The sequence below is a fragment of the Zophobas morio genome, unplaced genomic scaffold, assembly GCF_036711695.1.
Source record: "Zophobas morio isolate AGI-343-1 ecotype UQ-CSIRO unplaced genomic scaffold, CSIRO_AGI_Zmor_V1 ptg000027l, whole genome shotgun sequence".
Taxonomy (NCBI): Eukaryota; Metazoa; Arthropoda; class Insecta; order Coleoptera; family Tenebrionidae; genus Zophobas; species Zophobas morio.
Genome location: NW_026972132.1, coordinates 453,622 through 477,254, shown reverse-complemented (window position 1 = coordinate 477,254; position 23,633 = coordinate 453,622). Strand labels below are relative to the sequence as shown.

General features: G+C 34.4%; 1 protein-coding gene across 1 annotated transcript; it reads right to left on the bottom strand.

Moving 5' to 3' along the window:
• Window positions 1-19,168: 19,168 nt before the first annotated feature.
• LOC135136838 (uncharacterized) lies at window positions 19,169-21,315 on the bottom strand. The gene is made up of 4 exons (XM_064066267.1): window positions 21,180-21,315; window positions 21,005-21,123; window positions 19,927-20,949; window positions 19,169-19,877 (listed from the first exon to the last, which is right to left on the bottom strand). The coding sequence occupies exons 1-4, from the start codon at window positions 21,196-21,198 to the stop codon at window positions 19,368-19,370; spliced, it is 1,671 nt and encodes a 556-aa protein (XP_063922337.1). The 5' UTR covers window positions 21,199-21,315; the 3' UTR covers window positions 19,169-19,367.
• Between the last annotated feature and the right edge of the window lie 2,318 nt (window positions 21,316-23,633).

The window sequence follows — 23,633 nt, the reverse complement described above, 5'->3', positions numbered from 1 at the left end:
CACGACATCTATTCAAATAATCGTAATAGGTGAGTTCCAAATTTTCAAAACTTTTCCAAAAAATTGGTTAAAATGGGTTCAATCGACTGAAAATTGATGTCAAATTGTAGATAACCTTCCTGCAATAACAAATCTGAAATCGTCTTCACGACATCTGTTCAAATAATCGTGAAAAACGAGTTTTCAATCTCCAAAATTTTTCCAAAAAAATGGTCAAAATGGGTTTAATCCACTGAAAATTAGTGTCAAATTGTGGAGAATTTTCTGACAATTATAAATCCGAAAACGTCGTTATGACATCTATTCAGATTATCGTGAAAAGCAAGTTCAAAATTTTCAAAATTTTTCCAAAAATTATTTAAAACGGGTTTAATCAATTACAAAACCCAAATGACCGTCGCTACATATATTCAAATAATCGTGAAATCGAGTTTTCCACTTTCAAAATTTTTCCAAAAATGGTCAAAATGGATTGGATCCATTGAAAACTGGTGTCAGATTGTAGAGAATTTTCCGCCATTTTTAACTCCGAAAACGTCGTCATAACTTCGATTCAGATTATCGTGAAAAGTAAGTTCACAGTTTTCAAAATATTTCCAAAAAAATACTTAAAACGAGTTTATTCAAATAATCGTGATAGGTGGGATCAAAATTTTCAAAATTTTTCCAAAAAAATGGTTAAATTGGGTTTAATCGACTGAAAATTGATGTCAAATTGTTGATAAGCTTTCCCCAGTGACAAATCTGAAATCGTCTTCACGACATCTAATCCAATAATCATAAAAAGCAAGTTTTCAATTTTCAAAATTTTTCCAAAAAATGGTCAAAATGTGTTCAGTCCACAAAAAAAGTTGTCAAGTTGTAAAGAATTTTCCGCCATTTATAAATCCGAAAAAACCGTCACGAAGTCTGTTCAGATTAACGTGAAAAGTGAATCAAAAATTTTCAAAATTTTTCCAAAAAATTGTTTAAAACAGATTTCATCAACTGAAAATTGGTGCCAAATTGTTGAAATATTTTCAGCCATTAACAAAACTCAAATGACCGTTACATCTATTCAAACAATCGTGATAAGTCAGTTCAAAATTTTCAAAAATTTTCCGAAAAAGTACTTAAAACGGGTTTAGTCACCTGAAAATTTGTATCAAATTGTAGATAATTTGTATCCAACTACACAGCAGAAATCGCCATCACGACATGTATTCAAATAATCGTGAAAAGTGAGATTAAAATTTTCAAAAATTTTCCAAAAAAGTGATTAAAATGGGCCCAATCAACTGAAAATTGGTATCACACTGTAGATAATTTTCAGCAAGTTACAAATTAAAAATCTCCATCACGAGATGTATTTAAATAATCGTGACAAGTGGGATTAATTTTTTTTTTAATTTCCAAAAAAATGGTTAAAATGGGTTCAATCGACTGAAAATTCGTATCAAATTGTAAATAATTTGCAGCCAATTACAAATGCAAGATTGGCGTCACGACATCTATTCAAATAATCGGCAAAAGTCACATTGAAATTTTCAAAATTTTTTCAAAAAGTGGTTAAAATGAGTTCAATCGACTGAAAATTGGTGTCATTTAGATAATTTTCAGCTAATTACAAATCCGAAATTGCCGTTACGACATCTATGCAAAAAATGTGACAAGTCAGTTTACAATTGTCAAAATTTTTCTAAAAAAGTGATTAAAAGGGGTACAATTCACTTAGAATTGATGTCAAATTGTAGATAATTTTTTGCCAATTACAAATCCAAAATGACGATCATTGAATTTGTTTAAATAATCATGATAAGTGAATTCAAAATTTTCAAAATTTTTCCAAAAAAATTGTTAAAAAGGGTTCAATCAACTAAAAATTTGTGTCAAATTGTACATGAAATTCAACGCATTACAAATCGAAAATCACCATCACGACACTTATTTAAATAAATCTGAAAAATAAGTTTACCATTTTTAAAAATTTTCTAAAAAAATGGTTAGAAATGGGTTCAATTGACTAAAAATTGTTGGCAAAGATAGATAATTTTCAGCCAATTATAAATCCGAAATCACCCTCATTACATTTATTTGAATAATCATGATAAGTGACTCCAAATTTTTCAAATTTTTCCAAAAAAATGATTAAAATGGGTTGAATCGACTGAAAATTCTTATCAAATTGTAAATAATTTTCACCTAATTACAAAACCGAAATCACCAACACAATATGCATTCGAATAATCGTGAAAAGTGAAATTACAATTTTCAAAAATTTTCCAAATAACAGCTTAAATCGACTGAAAATTGATGTCAAATTGTAGATACTTTTCAGCCAATAGCAACACCGCAGTCGCAGTTATAACATGTATTCAATTAATCGTGAAAAGTGAGATTCAAATTTTCCAAAAAAATGGTCAAAACGAATTCAATCGGCTGAAAATTTCTGTCAAATTGTAGATAATTTACAGCTAATTTACGTGAAAAGTGAAATTACGATTTTCAAAAATTTTCCAAAAAATGGTTAAAATGGATTTAGTTGACTGAAAATCTCTATCAAATTATAGATAGTTTTCAGCCAATAGCAAAACCGAAGTCGCAATTATAACATGTATTGAATTAATCATGACAAGTGAGATTCGAATTTTCAAAAATTTTCCAAAAAAATACATAGTTGAATTGGATTCAGTCGACTAAAAATCGATGTCAAATTGTGTGCGACTCCAATTTTCAAAAATTAAAAAAAAATCGTTAAAATCGATTCAATTGACTAAAAATTTCTGTCAAACTAGATCATTTTTAGTATAATGTCACTTTTCATGTTGATTTGGATCTAGATGTTGTGACAGCAATGTGACCGGAAGATTCTCTACAATTTGACACCAGTTTCCACTCGATTAAAGCCGTTTTAAGTAATTTTTTGGAAAATTTTTGAAAATTTTGAACTTACTTTTCATGATAATCTGAATAAAAATTGTGACGACGTTGTCGGAGTTATAAATAGTGAAGAATTCTACACAACTTGGCACCAATTTTCAATGAATGGTAGCCATTTTGATCATTTTTTTGGAAACATTTTGAAAATTGATTTTGAAAATAGATGTCGTGAAGATGATTTCAGAATTGTTATTTTGGAAAGGTTATCTACAATTTGACAAAAATGTTCAGTTAATTGAACCCGATTTAACCATTTTTTTGGATACATTTTGAAAATTTTGAACTCACTTATCACAATTATTTGAATAGAGGTCGTGACGGTGATTTGAGTTTTGTAATTGGCTGAAAATTATCTACAATTTAACACCAATTTTCAGTTGATTAAATCTGTTTTAGGTAATGTTTTGGAAAAATTTTGAAAATTTTGGATTTACTTTTCACAATTATTTGAATAGACTTCGTGACGACGTTTTCGGATTTATAAATGGTGGAAAATTCTCTACAATTTGACACCAATTTTCAGGAGATTGACCCATTTTGACCATTTTTTGGAAAAATTTTGAAAATTGATTTTGAAAATAGATGTCGTGAAAATGATTTCAGAATTGTTATTATGGAAAGGTTATCTACAATTTGACACAAATTTTCAGTTAATTGAACCCGTTTTAACCATTTTTTTGGATACATTTTGAAAATTTTGAACTCACTTATCACAATTATTTGAATAGAGGTCGTGACGGTGATTTGAGTTTTGTAATTGGCTGAAAATTATCTACAATTTAACACCAATTTTCAGTTGATTAAATCTGTTTTAGGTAATGTTTTGGAAAAATTTTGAAAATTTTGGATTTGCTTCTCACAATAATTTGAATAGACTTCGTGACGACTTTTTTGGATTTATAAATGGTGGAAAATTCTCTACAATTTGACACCAATTTTCAGGAGATTGACCCATTTTGACCATTTTTTGGAAAAAATTTGAAAATTGATTTTGAAAATAGATGTCGTGAAGATGATTTCAGAATTGTTATTCTGGAAAGGTTATCTACAATTTGACACAAATTTTCAGTTAATTGAATCCGATTTAACCATTTTTTTGGATACATTTTGAACATTTTGAACTCCCTTATCACAATTATTTGAATAGAGGTCGTGACGGTCATTTGAGTTTTGTAATTGGCTGAAAATTATCTACAATTTAACACCAATTTTCAGTTGATTAAATCTGTTTTAGGTAATGTTTTGGAAAAATTTTGAAAATTTTGGATTTACTTTTCACAATAATTTGAATAGACTTGGTGACGACGTTTTCGGATTTATAAATGGTGGAAAATTCTCTACAATTTGACACCAATTTTCAGGAGATTGACCCATTTTGACCATTTTTTTGGAAAAATTTTGAAAATTGATTTTGAAAACAGATGTCGTGAAGATGATTTCAGAATTGTTATTCTGGAAAGGTTATCTACAATTTGACACAAATTTTCAGTTAATTGAACCCGTTTTAACCATTTTTTTGGATACATTTTGAAAATTTTGAACTCACTTATCACAATTATTTGAATAGAGGTCGTGACGGTGATTTGAGTTTTGTAATTGGCTGAAAATTATCTACAATTTAACACCAATTTTCAGTTGATTAAATCTGTTTTAGGTAATGTTTTGGAAAAATTTTGAAAATTTTGGATTTACTTTTCACAATAATTTGAACAGACTTCGTGACGAGTTTTTCGGATTTATAAATGCTGGAAAATTCTCTACAATTCGACACCAATTTTCAGGAGATTGACCCATTTTGACCATTTTTTGGAAAAATTTTGAAAATTGATTTTTAAAATAGATGTCGTGAAGATGATTTCAGAATTGTTATTCTGGAAAGGTTATCTACAATTTGACACAAATTTTCAGTTAATTGAACCCGTTTTAACCATTTTTTTGGTTACATTTTGAAAATTTTGAACTCACTTATCACAATTATTTGAATAGAGGTCGTGACGGTCATTTGAGTTTTGTAATTGGCTGAAAATTATCTACAATTTAACACCAATTTTCAGTTGATTAAATCTGTTTTAGGTAATGTTTTGGAAAAATTTTGAAAATTTTGGATTTGCTTCTCACAATAATTTGAATAGACTTCGTAACGACTTTTTTGGATTTATAAATGGTGGAAAATTCTCTACAATTTGACACCAATTTTCAGGAGATTGACCCATTTTGACCATTTTTTGGAAAAAATTTGAAAATTGATTTTGAAAATAGATGTCGTAAAGATGATTTCAGAATTGTTATTCTGGAAAGGTTATCTACAATTTGACACAAATTTTCAGTTAATTAAATCCGATTTAACCATTTTTTTGGATACATTTTGAACATTTTGAACTCACTTATCACAATTATTTGAATAGAGGTCGTGACGGTCATTTGAGTTTTGTAATTGGCTGAAAATTATCTACAATTTAACACCAATTTTCAGTTGATTAAATCTGTTTTAGGTAATGTTTTGGAAAAATTTTGAAAATTTTGGATTTACTTTTCACAATAATTTGAATAGACTTGGTGACGACGTTTTCGGATTTATAAATGGTGGAAAATTCTCTACAATTTGACACCAATTTTTAGGAGATTGACCCATTTTGACCATTTTTTTGGAAAAATTTTGAAAATTGATTTTGAAAATAGATGTCGTGAAGATGATTTCAGAATTGTTATTCTGGAAAGGTTATCTACAATTTGACACAAATTTTCAGTTAATTGAACCCGTTTTAACCATTTTTTTGGATACATTTTGAAAATTTTGAACTCACTTATCACAATTATTTGAATAGAGGTCGTGACGGTGATTTGAGTTTTGTAATTGGCTGAAAATTATCTACAATTTAACACCAATTTTCAGTTGATTAAATCTGTTTTAGGTAATGTTTTGGAAAAATTTTGAAAATTTTGGATTTACTTTTCACAATAATTTGAACAGACTTCGTGACGAGTTTTTCGGATTTATAAATGCTGGAAAATTCTCTACAATTCGACACCAATTTTCAGGAGATTGACCCATTTTGACCATTTTTTGGAAAAATTTTGAAAATTGATTTTTAAAATAGATGTCGTGAAGATGATTTCAGAATTGTTATTCTGGAAAGGTTATCTACAATTTGACACAAATTTTCAGTTAATTGAACCCGTTTTAACCATTTTTTTGGATACATTTTGAAAATTTTGAACTCACTTATCACAATTATTTGAATAGAGGTCGTGACGGTCATTTGAGTTTTGTAATTGGCTGAAAATTATCTACAATTTAACACCAATTTTCAGTTGATTAAATCTGTTTTAGGTAATGTTTTGGAAAAATTTTGAAAATTTTGGATTTGCTTCTCACAATAATTTGAATAGACTTCGTAACGACTTTTTTGGATTTATAAATGGTGGAAAATTCTCTACAATTTGACACCAATTTTCAGGAGATTGACCCATTTTGACCATTTTTTGGAAAAAATTTGAAAATTGATTTTGAAAATAGATGTCGTGAAGATGATTTCAGAATTGTTATTCTGGAAAGGTTATCTACAATTTGACACAAATTTTCAGTTAATTGAATCCGATTTAACCATTTTTTTGGATACATTTTGAACATTTTGAACTCACTTATCACAATTATTTGAATAGAGGTCGTGACGGTCATTTGAGTTTTGTAATTGGCTGAAAATTATCTACAATTTAACACCAATTTTCAGTTGATTAAATCTGTTTTAGGTAATGTTTTGGAAAATTTTTGAAAATTTTGGATTTACTTTTCACAATAATTTGAATAGACTTGGTGACGACGTTTTCGGATTTATAAATGGTGGAAAATTCTCTACAATTTGACACCAATTTTCAGGAGATTGACCCATTTTGACCATTTTTTTGGAAAAATTTTGAAAATTGATTTTGAAAATAGATGTCGTGAAGATGATTTCAGAATTGTTATTCTGGAAAGGTTATCTACAATTTGACACAAATTTTCAGTTAATTGAACCCGTTTTAACCATTTTTTTGGATACATTTTGAAAATTTTGAACTCACTTATCACAATTATTTGAATAGAGGTCGTGACGGTGATTTGAGTTTTGTAATTGGCTGAAAATTATCTACAATTTAACACCAATTTTCAGTTGATTAAATCTGTTTTAGGTAATGTTTTGGAAAAATTTTGAAAATTTTGGATTTACTTTTCACAATAATTTGAATAGACTTGGTGACGACGTTTTCGGATTTATAAATGGTGGAAAATTCTCTACAATTTGACACCAATTTTCAGGAGATTGACCCATTTTGACCATTTTTTTGGAAAAATTTTGAAAATTGATTTTGAAAATAGATGTCGTGAAGATGATTTCAGAATTGTTATTCTGGAAAGGTTATCTACAATTTGACACAAATTTTCAGTTAATTGAACCCGTTTTAACCATTTTTTTGGATACATTTTGAAAATTTTGAACTCACTTATCACAATTATTTGAATAGAGGTCGTGACGGTGATTTGAGTTTTGTAATTGGCTGAAAATTATCTACAATTTAACACCAATTTTCAGTTGATTAAATCTGTTTTAGGTAATGTTTTGGAAAAATTTTGAAAATTTTGGATTTACTTTTCACAATAATTTGAACAGACTTCGTGACGAGTTTTTCGGATTTATAAATGCTGGAAAATTCTCTACAATTCGACACCAATTTTCAGGAGATTGACCCATTTTGACCATTTTTTGGAAAAATTTTGAAAATTGATTTTTAAAATAGATGTCGTGAAGATGATTTCAGAATTGTTATTCTGGAAAGGTTATCTACAATTTGACACAAATTTTCAGTTAATTGAACCCGTTTTAACCATTTTTTTGGATACATTTTGAAAATTTTGAACTCACTTATCACAATTATTTGAATAGAGGTCGTGACGGTCATTTGAGTTTTGTAATTGGCTGAAAATTATCTACAATTTAACACCAATTTTCAGTTGATTAAATCTGTTTTAGGTAATGTTTTGGAAAAATTTTGAAAATTTTGGATTTATTTTTCACAATAATTTGAATAGACTTCGTGACGACTTTTGCGGATTTATAAATGGTGGAAAATTCTCTACAATTTGACACCAATTTTCAGGAGATTGACCCATTTTGACCATTTTTTGGAAACATTTTGAAAATTGATTTTGAAAATAGATGTCGTGAAGATGATTTCAGAATTGTTATTCTGGAAAGGTTATCTACAATTTAACACAAATTTTCAGTTAATTGAATCCGATTTAACCATTTTTTTGGATACATTTTGAACATTTTGAACTCACTTATCACAATTATTTGAATAGAGGTCGTGACGGTCATTTGAGTTTTGTAATTGGCTGAAAATTATCTACAATTTAACACCAATTTTCAGTTGATTAAATCTGTTTTAGGTAATGTTTTGGAAAAATTTTGAAAATTTTGGATTTATTTTTCACAATAATTTGAATAGACTTCGTGACGACTTTTTCGGATTTATAAATGGTGGAAAATTCTCTACAATTTGACACCAATTTTCAGGAGATTGACCCATTTTGACCATTTTTTGGAAACATTTTGAAAATTGATTTTGAAAATAGATGTCGTGAAGATGATTTCAGAATTATTATTCTGAAAAGGCTATCTACAATTTGGCACAAATTTTCAGTTAATTGAACCCGATTTAACAATTTTTTTGGATACATTTTGAAAATTTTGAACTCACTTATCACAATTATTGGAATAGAGGTCGTGACGGTCATTTGAGTTTTGTAATTGGCTGAAAAGTATCTACAATTTAACACCAATTTTGAGTTGATTAAATCTGTTTTAGGTAATGTTTTGGAAAAATTTTGGATTTGCTTTTCACAATAATTTGAATAGACTTGGTGACGACTTTTTCGGATTTATAAATGGTGGAAAATCTCTACAATTTGACACCAATTTTCAAATTGAACCCATTTTGACCATTTTTGGAAAAATTTTGAAAATTGTAATTTCACTTTTCATGAATAGAAGTCATGATAGCGAGTTGGGATTAAAAAATTATTTACAATTTGAACCAATTTCATAGCCCCTACAGCATCAAAAAGTAGGTCTTCCATTTCCGTTTTTGTGTCACCTACTGACACAATTTGTATCATTAGACATCACCTGACCTGACCTGATGCACAATTCTGACGCGGTTCTTCATAAAACTGAGTACAGAGAGAGGACCAACATCTGCGTTAAACACTCTGTCTATATAATTAGCTATTTCTAAAATATAAAAAAATTCCATTGTTGTTAACGCCGCAATTAATTTAAAATAATCGTCAGTTCAGTGATCATTCGGAAAAATATATTAGGTAGCACTTGATTTTGAATTGTGCCTAAATTTAGCTCCGTCCCATGATCTTTGAACTTCGTGTTGATTGGTTTTCTTGCTCTTCAATACATTTTTGATTAATGTTTTACAGCGATTCCACTATCCACTTTTACGATAACTTCGAAAACGTCTTTTATCTCACCAAAACCCATGGGGTCTCGGCCAAAATTAGTCACCTGTGGTGTCCATTAAACTAATTAAACCGGAAAAATCGCCCGTTGAAGTGAAAAATTTAAGCCGCGCGCGCGCCAATTAAGCTGGCTGCAACGCGCAAAAATCGCGCCGTTTTGCAATAAATAGCGAACAATTACCTTAATCAGCTTACGACTTTGCTAGTAAACTTTATTACCGCCTTAATCGCCGAAGTAATTACGCCGGCCGTAAATAATTATTTATTGAAACGAAGGCGAGAGTCATTTCTCGATCTCTTAATCCCGAATTCCTGTATAATTTTTTCGTGGAAAGTGCATAAATTGTTGTTATTTTTCAGTGCAAGCAACAAAAATTGATCCCGACGACCGAATGACTCACTTCGTGAGTCAAAGAGCTTTGTTTTGCGCGTTTTCGAAAATTGATTTCCGAGAATCGAAAATGCAGCGAGGTGATGCATCGGGTTAGGAATTTGGAGGGAAAAAGTGTCCGGATAATTAGTGGTGAAGTTAAACAAACGCTTTGTGGAGCGCGACACTTAATAATGTAGCTAATAATCGCAGCAGACCTTCATTAAGACATATTAACATGACCCACATAAATTTTGTAGTTGAAACTCGAAATGCGTAGACAACCAACAATACACTAAACGTTGAGCGCTTCCTATCTTACCGGCTCGAATTTTGACCACATTTAATCCACTAACCGTGGCGGGCCTCTGCCGTCTCTCGGGTTACCACAGCCGAAATTTCTTTAATTTCGGTCAATAATCCGCTCTTGAATGAACCCCGTTTAACTTAAACCCGTTTAAATTTTTTTCAATAAATAATGAACCAGTCGGCGTAATAAAATCTGCATCGTTACATAAACCGCGATTAATAAATCATAGAGCGTTGAATAATAAAATCCCCATTCCCATTGATAAATTTTATTCCCGTCATCTGTTCCGGTTGTCTCATTTTTGCGATTTAAATCTCGATCTAAAATTCTGGCACGTGGCATAAGCAATTGCCGATTTGAATTAATGCGGTTTTGCGAACAGGAAGCGATTTGTTTCGTTTGGAATTAAATCTACCTTTCTGGACCTACGGTGACGCTCCCGGATGATGAATGGGCCGTAAACATAATCTTTTATCCTTGGAAGGACGCATGGAAGTTGTGAATAGATTTTTTTTGTTAATCGGATATGTCAAGCATTTTTCGGATGTCCTTAGGAAAGTCGGAGCTGAGTTCTGAAACAATGTAATAAGGACGGGAGAAAAATAATGTTGTAATTCATCTAATACTTCGACGAAGTTGTATACTGTTCGGAGAATTAATAGGCAATCGCTGTGGAGTTTTAAGGAATTTGGAAAGTTTCAAGGAAGTTTTAGATAATAATGTGATAATTGGGGGGCTTGTGATTCGGAATCGTACATGAATAAAAGAAGCGTGGTGGAGATAAATCATGGGAAAAGATTCGATTAGCGGTTTTATTGCTTTCGAATGGAAAATGACAAAATGCGGGGTCGAAATACCGGAACAAGAAGGCAAGTGCGGGTTTTGAGGCTGTAAGATATTAACTGGTACTGGTGGAAAATGAAACGATTTTTTTTATTGATTATTAATTGTTTTATTTTGAAGCATTAGAACAAGGTCAAAATGCGCTTGGTGTCAAAACACACTGACTTTATTATAATAATGAAAGTGTTAGTTGTTCCGGTTTGGTCTGGTCAGGTTAGATCAGGAAAGATTTGGTCTGCTTTAAGCTGGTGTGGTCAGGTTTGGACGAGTCAGGTCTAGTTTTGTTTTTTGTTGTTCTTTTGACTCCTTTTTTGTCGCATTTTTCTCTATTTTTTATCGCTCTTGTGGTCTGAGTTGATCTGGTGTAGGCAGGTCTGATTTAGTGACGTCAAGTGTGGTCAGGTATGCTTGGATCAAGGCTGACTTAGTCAGGTTAAGTCAGGTTAACTCAGATCAGATTAGTTCAGGCCAGACCAGGTCAGGTCAGGTCTATTCAGGTCAGCTTAGGTCCTGTCTGTTCAAGCCACGACATTTTTTCTTTTTTTGTAGACTTTTTGTTGGTCTTTTAACTCCTTGTTATGGTCTGGTTTAGTCTGTTCGGGTCAGGTTTGGTGTAGTCAGGCCAGATCAAGTCATATTTTTCTCCATTTTTTATCGCCTTTTCCGTGATTTTTTTTATCGCTGCTCTGGTCTGGGCTAGTCTGATGTTGTTTGGTCTGGTCTGGTTTGATCAGGTCTTTCAGGTCAGGTCTGGTTTAATTCTTGACCGACCAGGTCAAGAAACATTTTTTGTTACTCTTCTGGATTCTTTTTTTGTCATCCTTTTTCCCAACTTTGTGGTCTGGGTGGTTTTGGTCTGCTCTTGTCTAGGCTGGTTTCATCTGGTCTGATCTGGTCTGGTCTGATGAGATCTGCTTAGCCAAGTTGCGTTTAGTCAGGCCATATAAAAAAAAAAAACATTTTTTGTTGCTCTTCTGACTAGTTTTTTTTTCGCCTTTTCCCCGATTTCTTTTTATCGCTGGTCTCGCCTGGTCTGGTCTGATTAAGTTTTTAAAGTCAAGTCTGGTCAAAGAACATTTTTTGCTATTTTTTTATCGCTATTCTGGTCTGCGGTGGTCTACTCTGAATTGGTTTGTGTTAGACTGGTCTGGTTTGGTCTAGGCTGGTATGGTTAGGTCTTATTAGATTAAATCTTCAGACAGCTTAGTTCTGGCCAGATATGATTAGGTCAAGGCGAAGCTATATAGAGCATGTTATGTCTATTCAAGCCAGTTCAGATCAGGTCTATTCGGCTTAAGTTACGTCCGGCAAGGTCACATCAGGTCAGGTTGGGACATGTCGCGTTTTTTATCGCCATTTTTGGTATACTTTTTTTTGTCGCCTTTTTTCCGATTTTTTTATTCTCTGGTCTTGTCTGGTTTGGTCAGTTTAGGTCTGGTTAGGTCTAGTTTAGTTAGGCCAAGTCAAGATACAATTTTTATTGCTCTTCTGACTACTTTTTTGTTGCCTTTTTTCGATCGAGCAGCGGCTCTGTTCTGTGCTGATATAGTCTGGTTTGGCCTAGTTTGGTCAGGTCTAGTCAGGTAACATTTTGTTCCTCTCTTTTGACTCCGTCTTTTTTGTAGCTTTTTGGTAATCGGGTCCATGGGACGAATGGCTACTGTTACGTTTTTTTCGTTTCTTGTTTACGTTTGTCTGTCTGTCTGGCGTCTGTATCCATTTTTATTAGACACCTAATTTCTCAAACGGCTAGACCGATTCTCCTCAAATTTTGTATGTAGGTATATTTGAAATGTCATGTAGATAGTTAAATACTAACCTTCCCCACAAAGAAGGTGAAACTTTCTCGGAGACCCCAACCGTCCTTTTTTGATAATGTGAAAACTTCTCCGGGTTTCCAAGTGACTTTTATTTAAAAAAAAAAGATGAAACCTTGTCGGGGGTCCCAACCGCCCTTTTTTGATAATGTAAACCCTTCTCGAGATTCCCAAGTGTCTCTTGTTTAAAGAAGGTGAAACCTTCTCAGGGGTCCCAACAGTTTTTTTTTAATAATGTGAAATCTTCTTGGGCGCCCTGTCTTTTTTTAAAGAAGGTGAAATCTTCTCGGGATCCTCAACTGTCTTTTTTTTAATAATGTGAAATTTTCTCGGGGATCCCAACTGTCTTTTTTTGATAATGTAAAACCTTCTCGGGGTTCCCAACCGTCTTAAAGAATATTATTATTATTATTATTATTAGAAAAAAATGGAGCAGAGGTCAGAGACCTATTATGCTCCTTCAAATAGATTTCCCTAAGTAGAGTTACTGATCCAGTTTGTTCTTAAACATATTAACACTTGTCACATTTACGATTTCACTATGCAAATTATTCCATTCATCAAACACCCTGTTAGAAAAGAAAAACCTTCGAACAATAGTTCTAAATGATTGCTTTTTTAATTTGTAAACGTGCCCTCGCAATTGGTTAGCATTCAATTCAAAAAGGGTTCTGAGGTGGCACATATTTGGATTGTGAAAAATCTTGTAAACCAATATCAAGTCTCCCCTCTTCCGTCGTTGTTCCAATGATGTAAGATTTAGACATCTTAATCGGGTTTGATAATTTTGTGTTCTATAGCCCAATACCTTTTTTGTAGCCCTTCTTTGAACTTTTTCCAGCAATTCCTTATCCCGCTGTAAAATTGGTGACCACACAACATTGGCATATTCCAAAATTGGCCGTATATACGACTTAAACAATTTCAGAAATGTATCTCGTGAAGGGTGTCTAAATGCATTGAATAACATATAGGATGCAGAATTTGCTCTTCGTGCAACGGAAGCCACTTGATTGGACCAAGATAGATCAGATGTTATTATAACACCTAAATCATTTTGACTATCCACCATTTTTACTGCCTCATTATCTATTATGTAAATGTGTTTGGGGTTGTTTGTACCCAAGTGCAATACTTTACACTTGCCGTTATTCAACGGAATCAACCAGTCTAAGCACCAGCGGTAGACAGTGTTTAAATCCGTTTGCAGTTCTCGATAATTTTGAATAGGATTAGCATACAGTTTACAGTCATCAGCATAGAAAACATGATTTGACGAAATTAAATGAGGTAAGTCCGATATGTAGAGGATGAAAAGCAGTGGTCCCAATACAGAACCCTGCGGGACACCAGACACAACCACCCGTTCAGAGGATACCGAATCGCCCACTCTGACGTAAAACTTACGACCATGAAGAAATGATCTGATCCATTTCAATAATGGGCCTCGAATCCCAAAATTTTCTAATTTAGTAATTAAACGAAGATGCGGTACCCGATCAAAGGCTTTTTCAAAGTCCAAATAGATCACGTCAACAGGATTCTTGTTATCGATTTGTGAACCCCAATCATCTACACATTTTAACAAACATGAAGTGACTGACCGACCTGGAACAAAACCGTGCTGAGTATTTGGAATTAAACTGTGATCAAGTGCCCACCCTCTCAGTTGCTTACAAATCATTCTCTCCAGAATTTTGCAACACACAGATGTGAGACTTATGGGACGATAGTTCGAAGCTAATGTTTTGTCCCCTGTCTTGAAAATAGCTGTAACAGACGCTTTAAGCCAATCCGATGGTAAACGCGAATCGATTAATGACCTTTCCATTATATGAAGCAACGGCTTTACAATCTCATGGGCACAACTCTTTAACACATTACAAGTAATGTTGTCAGGACCCGGCGCACTATCAATTTTTAAAGCTGATATATTTTAAAATAATCATAAGCATGGTAAATTTTTGATCAAAATGTATTTGGTCGTCCCCCCTAAAAAATTTATGACGTCACCACAAAATTTTAGTGAATAAATCCTATCTAAAAGGTACAAAATATGGTGAGTCTCTTCTTGTGATTTGTAATTCCATTCAAATTTTTTTAATTTGCATATACAGGTGACCCAAAAAAAATAATGAATGCGCAAATGAATTTTATTGATTTAATCAGGAACTACAGAACCGAATGTTTGAAATCTTGCAGATATTTTAAGGTTATAAAGAGCATAATAAAATTTTAGTCAAAATATATTTGTTTATCTTCTCCAAAAAACTGATGACGTCAGCTCAAAAGTTTGCCGAATAAATCCTATCTAGAATGTACAAAATATGATGAGTTTGTACTTGTAATTTATCATCCCATTCATATTTTTTGAATTTGCATATACTGGGTGACTCAAAAAAAAAATGAATGCTTAAATTTATTTTATTGATTTACTCAGGAACTACAAAACCGAATGCTTTGAAATCTACTGCGAAAAAAAAATTATAGGCATGCAGTCGTCATGTTTCCGACAGCGAGGGAAGTACTGTCTAAACTCTTTAGACCAATTTTTTTTATTAATGTGAAATCTTCTCGGGCGCCCTGTCTTTTTTTAAAAAATGTGAAACCTTCTCTGGGGCTTCAACTGTCTTTTTTTAATAATGTGAAACTTTCTCGGGGGCCCCAACCGTGCTTTTTGATAATGTGAAACTTTCTCGGGATTCCTAAGTGTCTTTTTTTTAAGAAGGTAAAACCTTCTCGGGGGCTCCATCTGTTTTATTTTTTTAATAATGTGAAACCTTCTCGAGGTTTCCAACTGTCTCTTCTTTTAAAAACGTGAAACCTTTTCGGGGGCTTCAACTGTCTCTTTTTTTAATGTGAAATCTTCTCGGGATTCTCAAGTGTCTTTTCTTTTAAAAAAAGTGAACCCTTTTCGGGGGTCCCAGCTGTTTTTTTTTAGTAATGTAAAACCTTCTCGGGATTCTCAAGTGTCTTTTTTTCAAGAAGGTGAAAACTTCTCGGGGGCTCCAATTGTTTTATTTTTTTAATAATGTGAAATCTTCTCAGGCGCCCCAATTGTTTTTTATTTAATGTGAAACCTTCTCGGTGTTCCCAACCGTCCTTTTTTGATAATGTGAAACCTTCTCGGGATTCCCAACCTTCTCGGAATTCCCAAGTGTGTTTTGTTTTAGAAAAGGTGAAACTTTCTCTGAACTGTCTTTTTTTAAAGAAGATTAAACCTTCTCGGGCGCACCAACAGTTTTTTTTAATAATCTGAAACCTTCTCGGGGGTCCCAACCGTTCATATTTGATAATGTGAAACCTTCCCGTGGGCCCCAATCGTCATTTTTTGATAATGTGAAACCCTGTCGAGGTTCCCAAGTGTCTTTTCTTTAAAAAAAGGTGAAACTTTCTCCGGAGCTTCTCGGCGGTCCTAACCGTCCTTTTTTGATAATGTGAAACTTTCTCGGGCGCCCCAAGTGACTTTTCTTTTAAAAAAGGTAAAACCGTCTGGGGGTCCCAACCGTCTTTTTTTGATAACGTGAAACCTTCTCGGGATTCCCAAGTGTCTTTTCCTTTAGAAAAGGTGAAATCTTCTCGGGCGCTCCAACTGTTTTTTATTTAATGTGAAACCTTCTCGAGGGTCCCAACGGTCCTTTTTGATAATGTGAAACCTTCTCGGGATTCACAAGTGTCTTTTTATTTTTTTTTTATTTTTTTTTTATTGATTAACGTTACCCAACAGGCCGGAGGCCCAATTACAGGGTAACGGGGGACATACGCAACACCCAGAGCAGGGCGGGAATCGAACCCACGACCCAAGGTGTGGCAGGCAGGCGCGATGCTACCTAACCCACCCGGGTCCTTTTCTTTTAGAAAAGGTGGAACCTTCTCGATGGCTTCAACTGTCTCTTTTTTAATAATGTGAAATCTTGTCGGGGATCCCAACCGTCCTTTTTTGATAATGTGAAACCTTCTCGGGGTTCCCAACCTTCTCGGGATTCCCAAGTGTCTTTTCTTTTAGAAAAGGTGAAACCTTCTCGATGGTTTCAACTGTCTCTTGTTTAATAATGTGAAATCTTGTCGGGGGGTCCCAACCGTTCTTTTATGATAATGTGAAACCTTCTCGGGGTTTCCAAGTGTCTTTTCTTTTAAAAAGGTGAAACCTTTTAGGGGGCTTAAACTGTCTCTTTTTTTAATAATGTGAAATCTTGTCGGGGGTCCCAACCGTCCTCTTTTGATAATGTGAAACCTTCCCGGGAGTCCGAACCGTCATTTCTTGATAATGTGAAACCCTCTCGGGGTTCCCAAGTGTCTTTCTTTTAAAAAAGGCGAAACCTTCTCCGGGGCTTCAACTGTCTTTTTTTTAATAATGTGAAACCTTCTCGGAGGTCCCAACTGTCCTTTTTTGATAATGTGAAACTTTCTCGGGGTTCCCAAGTGTCTTTTCTTTTAAAAAAGGTGAAACCTTCTGGGGGTTCCAACAGTCTTTTTTTGATAATGTGAAACCTTCTCGGGATTGCCAACCTTCTCGGGATCCCCAAGTGTTTTTTCTCTTAGAAAAGGTGAAACCTTCTCGATGGCTTCAACTGTCTCTTTTTTAATAATGTGAAATCTTGTCGGGGGTTCCAACCGTCCTCTTTTGATGATGTGAAACCTTCTCGGGGTTCCCAACCTTCTCGGTATTACCAAATGTCTCTTGTTTTAGAAAAAGTAGAACTTTCTCGAGGGCCCCAACTGTCTTTTTTTAAAGGTGATGAAACCTTCTCGGGGGCCCCAATAGTTTTTTTTTAATAATCTGAAACCTTCTCGGGGATCCCAACCGTCCTTTTCTGATAATGTGAAGCCCTCTCGGGGTTCCCAAGTGTCTTTTTTTTTGAGAAAGGCCAAACCTTCTCTGAGGCTTCAACTGTCTTTTTTGTAATAATGTGAAACCTTCTCGGGGGTCCCAACCCTCCTTGATTGATAATGTAAAACCTTCTCGGGGTTCCCAAGTGTCTTTTCTTTTAAAAAAGGTTAAACCTTCTCGGGGGTCCCAGTTGTTTTTTTTAATAATGTGAAACCTTCTCGGTATTCTCAAGTCTCTTTTTTTTAAGAAGGTGGAACCTTCTCGGGGGCTCCAACTGTTTTATTTTTTTAATAATGTGAAATCTTTTCGGGCGCCCCAAGTGTTTTTTATTTAATGTGAAAACTTCTCGGGGGTCCCAACTGTCTTCTTTTGATAATGTGAAACCTTCTCGGAGTTCCCAACAGTCCTTTTTTGATAATGTGAAACCTTCTCGGGGTTCCCAACCTTCTCGGGATTCCCAAGTGTCTTTTCTTTTAGAAAAGGTGAAACTTTCTAGAGTGCTTCAACTGTTTTTTTATTTAATGTGAAGACTTCTCGGGGGTCCCAAGTGTCTTTTCTTTTAAAAAAGATGAAACCTTGTCGGGGGCTTCAATTGTCTCTTTTAATAATGTGAAACCTTCTCGGGGGTCGCAACCGTCTTTTTGATAATGTGAAACCTCTCTCGGGATTCCCAACCTTCTCGGGATTCATAACCTTCTCGGGATTCCCATGTGTCTTTTCTTTTAGAAAAGGTGAAATCTTCTCCGGCGCCCCAACTATTTTTATTTAATGTGAAATCTTCTCGGGGGTCTCAACTGTACTCTTTTGATAATGTGAAATCTTCTTGGGATTCCCAAGTGTCTTTTCTTTTAAAAAAGGTTAAACCTTTTCGGGGTTCCCAGCTGTTTTTTTTTAATAATGTGAAACCTTCTCGGGGGATCCAACTGTTTTATTTTTTTAATAATGTGAAATCTTTTCGGGCACCCCAACGGTTTTTTATTTAATGTGAAACCTTCTCGGGGATCCCAACCGTCCTTTTTTGATAATGTGAAACCTTCCCGGGGCTCCCAACCGTCATTTTTTGATAACGTGAAACCCTCTCTGGGTCCCCAAGTGTCTTTTCTTTTGAGAAAGGCGAAACCTTCTCTGGGGCTTCAACTGTCTTTTTTTTAATAATGTGAAACCTCCTCGGAGTTCCCAATTGTCTTTTATTTAAAAAAAGATGAAACCTTTTCGGGGGCGTCAACTGTCTTTTTTTTAATAATGTGAAATTTTCTCGGGGATCCTAATTGTTTTTTTTTTTGATAATGTGAAACCTTCTCGGGCTTCCCAAGTGTCTTTTCTTTTAAAAAAGGTGAAACCTTCTCGGGGGTCCCAGCTGTTTTTTTTAATAATGTGAAACCTTCTCGGGATTCTCAAGTGATTTTTTTTAAGAAGGTATAAACTTCTCGGGGGCTCCAACTGTTTTATCCTGTGTGATCCTACACTGTTGTATGAAAATGTGAAGGAGCACTATCGTGCTAAAATCATAAATGTGGTCTTTTTCCCAAACTAACGATTTAAGTGGAAGAAAATTTAAAATTAGAACTCGCATTCAAATAGTCTCTTAAGAAACAGTGTACAGTAATTTGGTTCCACAGAATCTGCCACAAACATTCGTAATTTACATATGGGTTACTGATGGAGGCAAATATTTACCCAAGATTCTACTACGTATATTTACAACTAAAACTATTGTTATATCATAAAAAATGTGAAAAGCTGGAAATCTCCTTGTATTTGAACAGTCATATTTTTCCTTCTAACACCATTTGCTTCAATTTCCGCCTCATCACTTTCCCCGTAACCGTCAAAGGCACCGACTCAATAAATTTAACCCCAGCCCGCAGTCGCTGCCTCTCTGACACCCTTTCCTCAACAAACTTCTCGATTTCCTCCTCCCTAACTCTAAAACCGTCCTTTAGCACCACCAAACCCATAGGATGGTGACCATCGTCCTTGGGAATCCCAACAACCACCGCTATTTTCACGGCAGGATGATTCATCAACTCATTTTCAAGCACCGTGGGCGCGATAAACCACCCCTGGTACTTGAAAGCCTCCTTAATCCTGTCCACCACATAGAAGCAAAAATCTTCGTCGTAGTAGACAATATCGCCAGTCTTCAACCACCCGTCTTCGTCGAAAGTATCCGAACAATCCTTGTTGTAGTACCCATTCATGACGAAAGTGGATTTTACTCGAAGTTCGCCGGGTTGGTTGAAACCAACGGTTTTCTCGGTGTCGGTGTCCACAACCTACGACTTTAGTTAGTACTAATCAGAAAATGTAAATAAGTGTTAGTACCTTGTAGGAGGTTCCTCGAACCGGGACACCAGCGGTTTCGATTTTGTCGGGGTTTGCACGTAGTACTGCGTGGTGTTTATCGTTTGGAACCAACATGGTGAGAGGGCCACAAACCTCGGTTTGCCCATAGCCTGCACCCAAATGTGCATTAGGAAACGTTTCCAGTACTTTGAATAAGTACTCCTTCGAAATACTGGAACCGATCACCGTGAAGTTCAAAACGCATTGAACATCGACGTCTTTTCGAACGTTTGCAAGGGCTTCAATGGCTTGAACTGGTGTCAACATCACAAAACAAGGTTTATATTTTTGGATGTAGTTCCAGAATTCTGGTCCGTCGAAGGTTTCGCAGACTAGTCTGCAGTGACCGGTAATTGTAGAACCTATGAGCATAGCACCAGCTGATACCCAGTAGAGGGACGTGTACCCGAGGTGCGTCAAAGGTAAAGAAATATCTTTCGTGACATTTTTCACATAGGTATCGTTTGGAGTATCAATAAACCTGGAGTTGATCATTTGTCCAATAAAAGTGTAGTGACTTATGCATATCCCTTTTGGTAAGCCTGTGGTACCACTACTGAAGTGTATAACCGCAGTATCTTTAAGATTGTCAATTTTGACAGGTTCGTACCCTTCTTCACCCACATGAGGTTTGAGAAAATCGGAAAACTCGGTGTGTTTGTCGCTCTGGCCAAAAACAACAATTTCTGCGTCAAGCGAAATTTCCTGTAGTACTTTTTCGAGGACTGGTACTGATTCTGGTATTGCAAAGATCATCTTGGATCGAATTGTGTTCAACAGATGGTTCATTTCTTGTTCTGAGAATGAAGGATCGATGGAACCTATGACTGCCCCTACAAATTGGGTGGCTATGTATGGTACTGCCGCGTTTAGGTGGTTTCTGGTACACAGGGTGATCACGTCACCTCGAGAAATTTTTCTATCCGACATGTGTAGGGCTGTTCGGATGGAGCGTTGTAGAAGTTGTCCGAATGTGTCTTTTTGGCCTGTTTTGGCATCTATCTGTTGACACAAAAAACGTTTTAGACGAATTGTGTGTAAGTGGATTTGGTGGTACCTGGGCGATGTTGTCTTTGTGTTTCTTCATGTTCGTGAACATGAACCAACCCATGCTTTGTGTTGGTTTTATGGCTACGTCGGGGGTAGTGATTATGTTGTCTTCCGACATAGTGATATCTGAATAGTGTTCTTGGTCAAAGAAAAAATGTGAAGTCGTTTTTAATTGTACTTACTCAGGCTTGGGTTCGCCATGGTTGACGCTACTACACTGAGAGTACTTATCACATTAGTCTAATTATATATCTAAATATTGGTGTTATATCACAGTGTTCAACGTCATATCGCTTATCTCTATTACACAGCTAAAATTGTGCCACGAGGCGTGACTGAGAACTAAACTGATTGTGCTTATGTCAGTACGTGTGGCTGTTTTATAAGCTCTGTAATATTTCAAGGATGATTGAGTAAAAAAATATCTCGTCGATTATTTGGCATTTTTAGGTTGCAGTGTGCATGTGCCGCTTCCTCCGCACCATCACCAGCGTTACCTCTTTAAGTGGTTAATCCTTACAACTTAATCACGCGTTCCGAACAAGGCGGCGGTGCATGTCCACAAGCAAACGAGCGGCGTGTGTGTGTGCGGTCCCACTTTCGATGTGTGTCCTGTCCTGTACTCGTGGCTATTTATTATATCGTAAGATCTTAAGCAGTCGTCACAATTTCAGACTTCAACAGTCGCCGCTCTGGCTTTAATTGGCCAGCTCTTGATATGGGATAATGGGCCCGTTTTACGTTTTACAATTCCCAAAGTGCGCTCTGGTCAAACGAGGGACGTTTTTTGCTATACGACTCTTTTATGTAGCGGGTGTTCGTTTAAAAAAAATTGTCCGATTGACTACATGTATTTAAAACAAAACCTTAAATAATTTTTAATGAATCTGGGGGTACTAATGATCCTAAAAATTGCAGAAATTTTAGACTTTATAAAACTCCTAGTAATTGCCAAAGTGTTCAAAATCTCCATAGATTGGAAAGGATCTAAAGCGTCTAAAGACTCTAAGGATTCTAAGGGGTCAAAAGTTAAAATTCTGTTTCGAATCCTTGAAAGATTCTAAAGGTTCTAGAGAAATTCCAAAAAGCGAAAGATACTAAAACTTGTAAAAATCGCGTGAACTTTTAAAATGCCAAAGATTTTAAAACTTCCGAAGACTTTAAAGAAAACAAAAATCTTAAAGACCTAAAAATTATAAAGATCGGAAAAATGCTTGCTTTAATTTTTATAGATCCTAAAAGCACTGAAGGCCTTGGACAACCTAATTATTATTTTATGAATCTTGGAGACTGTAAAGATACCTGAGGTTCCAAAAATTCCAAAGATTTAGACTCTTGAGATCTATAAATTTTAGAAAATCTGAAAAAATTTGGAACGTGTGGGAAAATGTGGTAGAGCTAGAAATCTTGAAAATATTGGAAAAGGTTGAATTTCAAAATTCTGGTATAACTAGAGCCTGATAATTTTAGAAATGTTGGAAAATGTGGAAATTCTAGTCATTTTGTGTACTCCGGAAAAAAATTGTGCTAATCTGGAAAATCTGAACATTCTGGAAATTTTGCAAATTACGAAAATTCCCAAAAATTAAAAGAAAATAAAAAAATATTAAATCTCAAAATTTGAAAAGTTTACACACTCTTAAGATTGTAGATATTCTATAAATTCCAAAGTTTCCAAATGTTTGAAATATTCTAAAAATCTTAAAGTGCTCATACACTAGAATTTGCGAATTTTAAAGATACCAAAGATGCTAAATAAACCAAAGTTTCAGGTTCTAAATAGAAGAAATATCCAACAAAATCTTAAAAATTGTAATCTTCTAATTAATAATAATCTTGAAAGTATTAATGTTCCTAGAAATTATAAAAATTCTAAACTTTATAAAATTTCTACTAACTCTGAAATATCCTAAATTTCCAAAGATTGTTAAGACTCTAAGGGCTCTAAAAACTCTAACGATTCTAAATACTCTAAGGACTCAAACGTGAAAAAGGTTTTTAAAATTCTGTTCTAAATATTTCAAAGATTCTATAATTTGTTAAAAACGCATGAACTGTTAATATGACAAAAATTTTAAAGATTCCAAAGACTCTAAATAAAACAAAAAGTATTAGGGGTCTTGAACACCGTAATTATTATCTTATACATCTCAGAGATTCTAAAGATTCGAGAGATTCCAAAACATTCAAATTTCTTAGGGTCTATTAATTTTAGAAAATCTGGAAATATCTAGAAAGTGTGAAAAATCTGGAAAACAGAAATCTTGAAAGCTGAGAAAAATGTTGAATTCTGGCATATCAGAAGACTGATATTTTTTTAACATTTAAAAATCTGGAACTTCTGGAAATTTCAAAGATTTACTCGATTCTAGATATTCTAAACATTTTACTGAAATTGTGAAAATATTCCAAATAGTGCGAAAGTTCAAAGTATTCTCTAAATTTCAAAGATTTCGAAGATTCTAAAAGTGCCACAACTCTAAGGATTCTATTAATATTACATTGATATATGTTCCTTTGCTAAAATGTTAATGACTTTATAAAAAAAAAATTATATGGAAAAACTGAAGGGAAGTTCTGTGGAAATAATTTTCAACCAATTTTTTTAAGAGGTGAAACCTTCTCGAGGTCCCTCA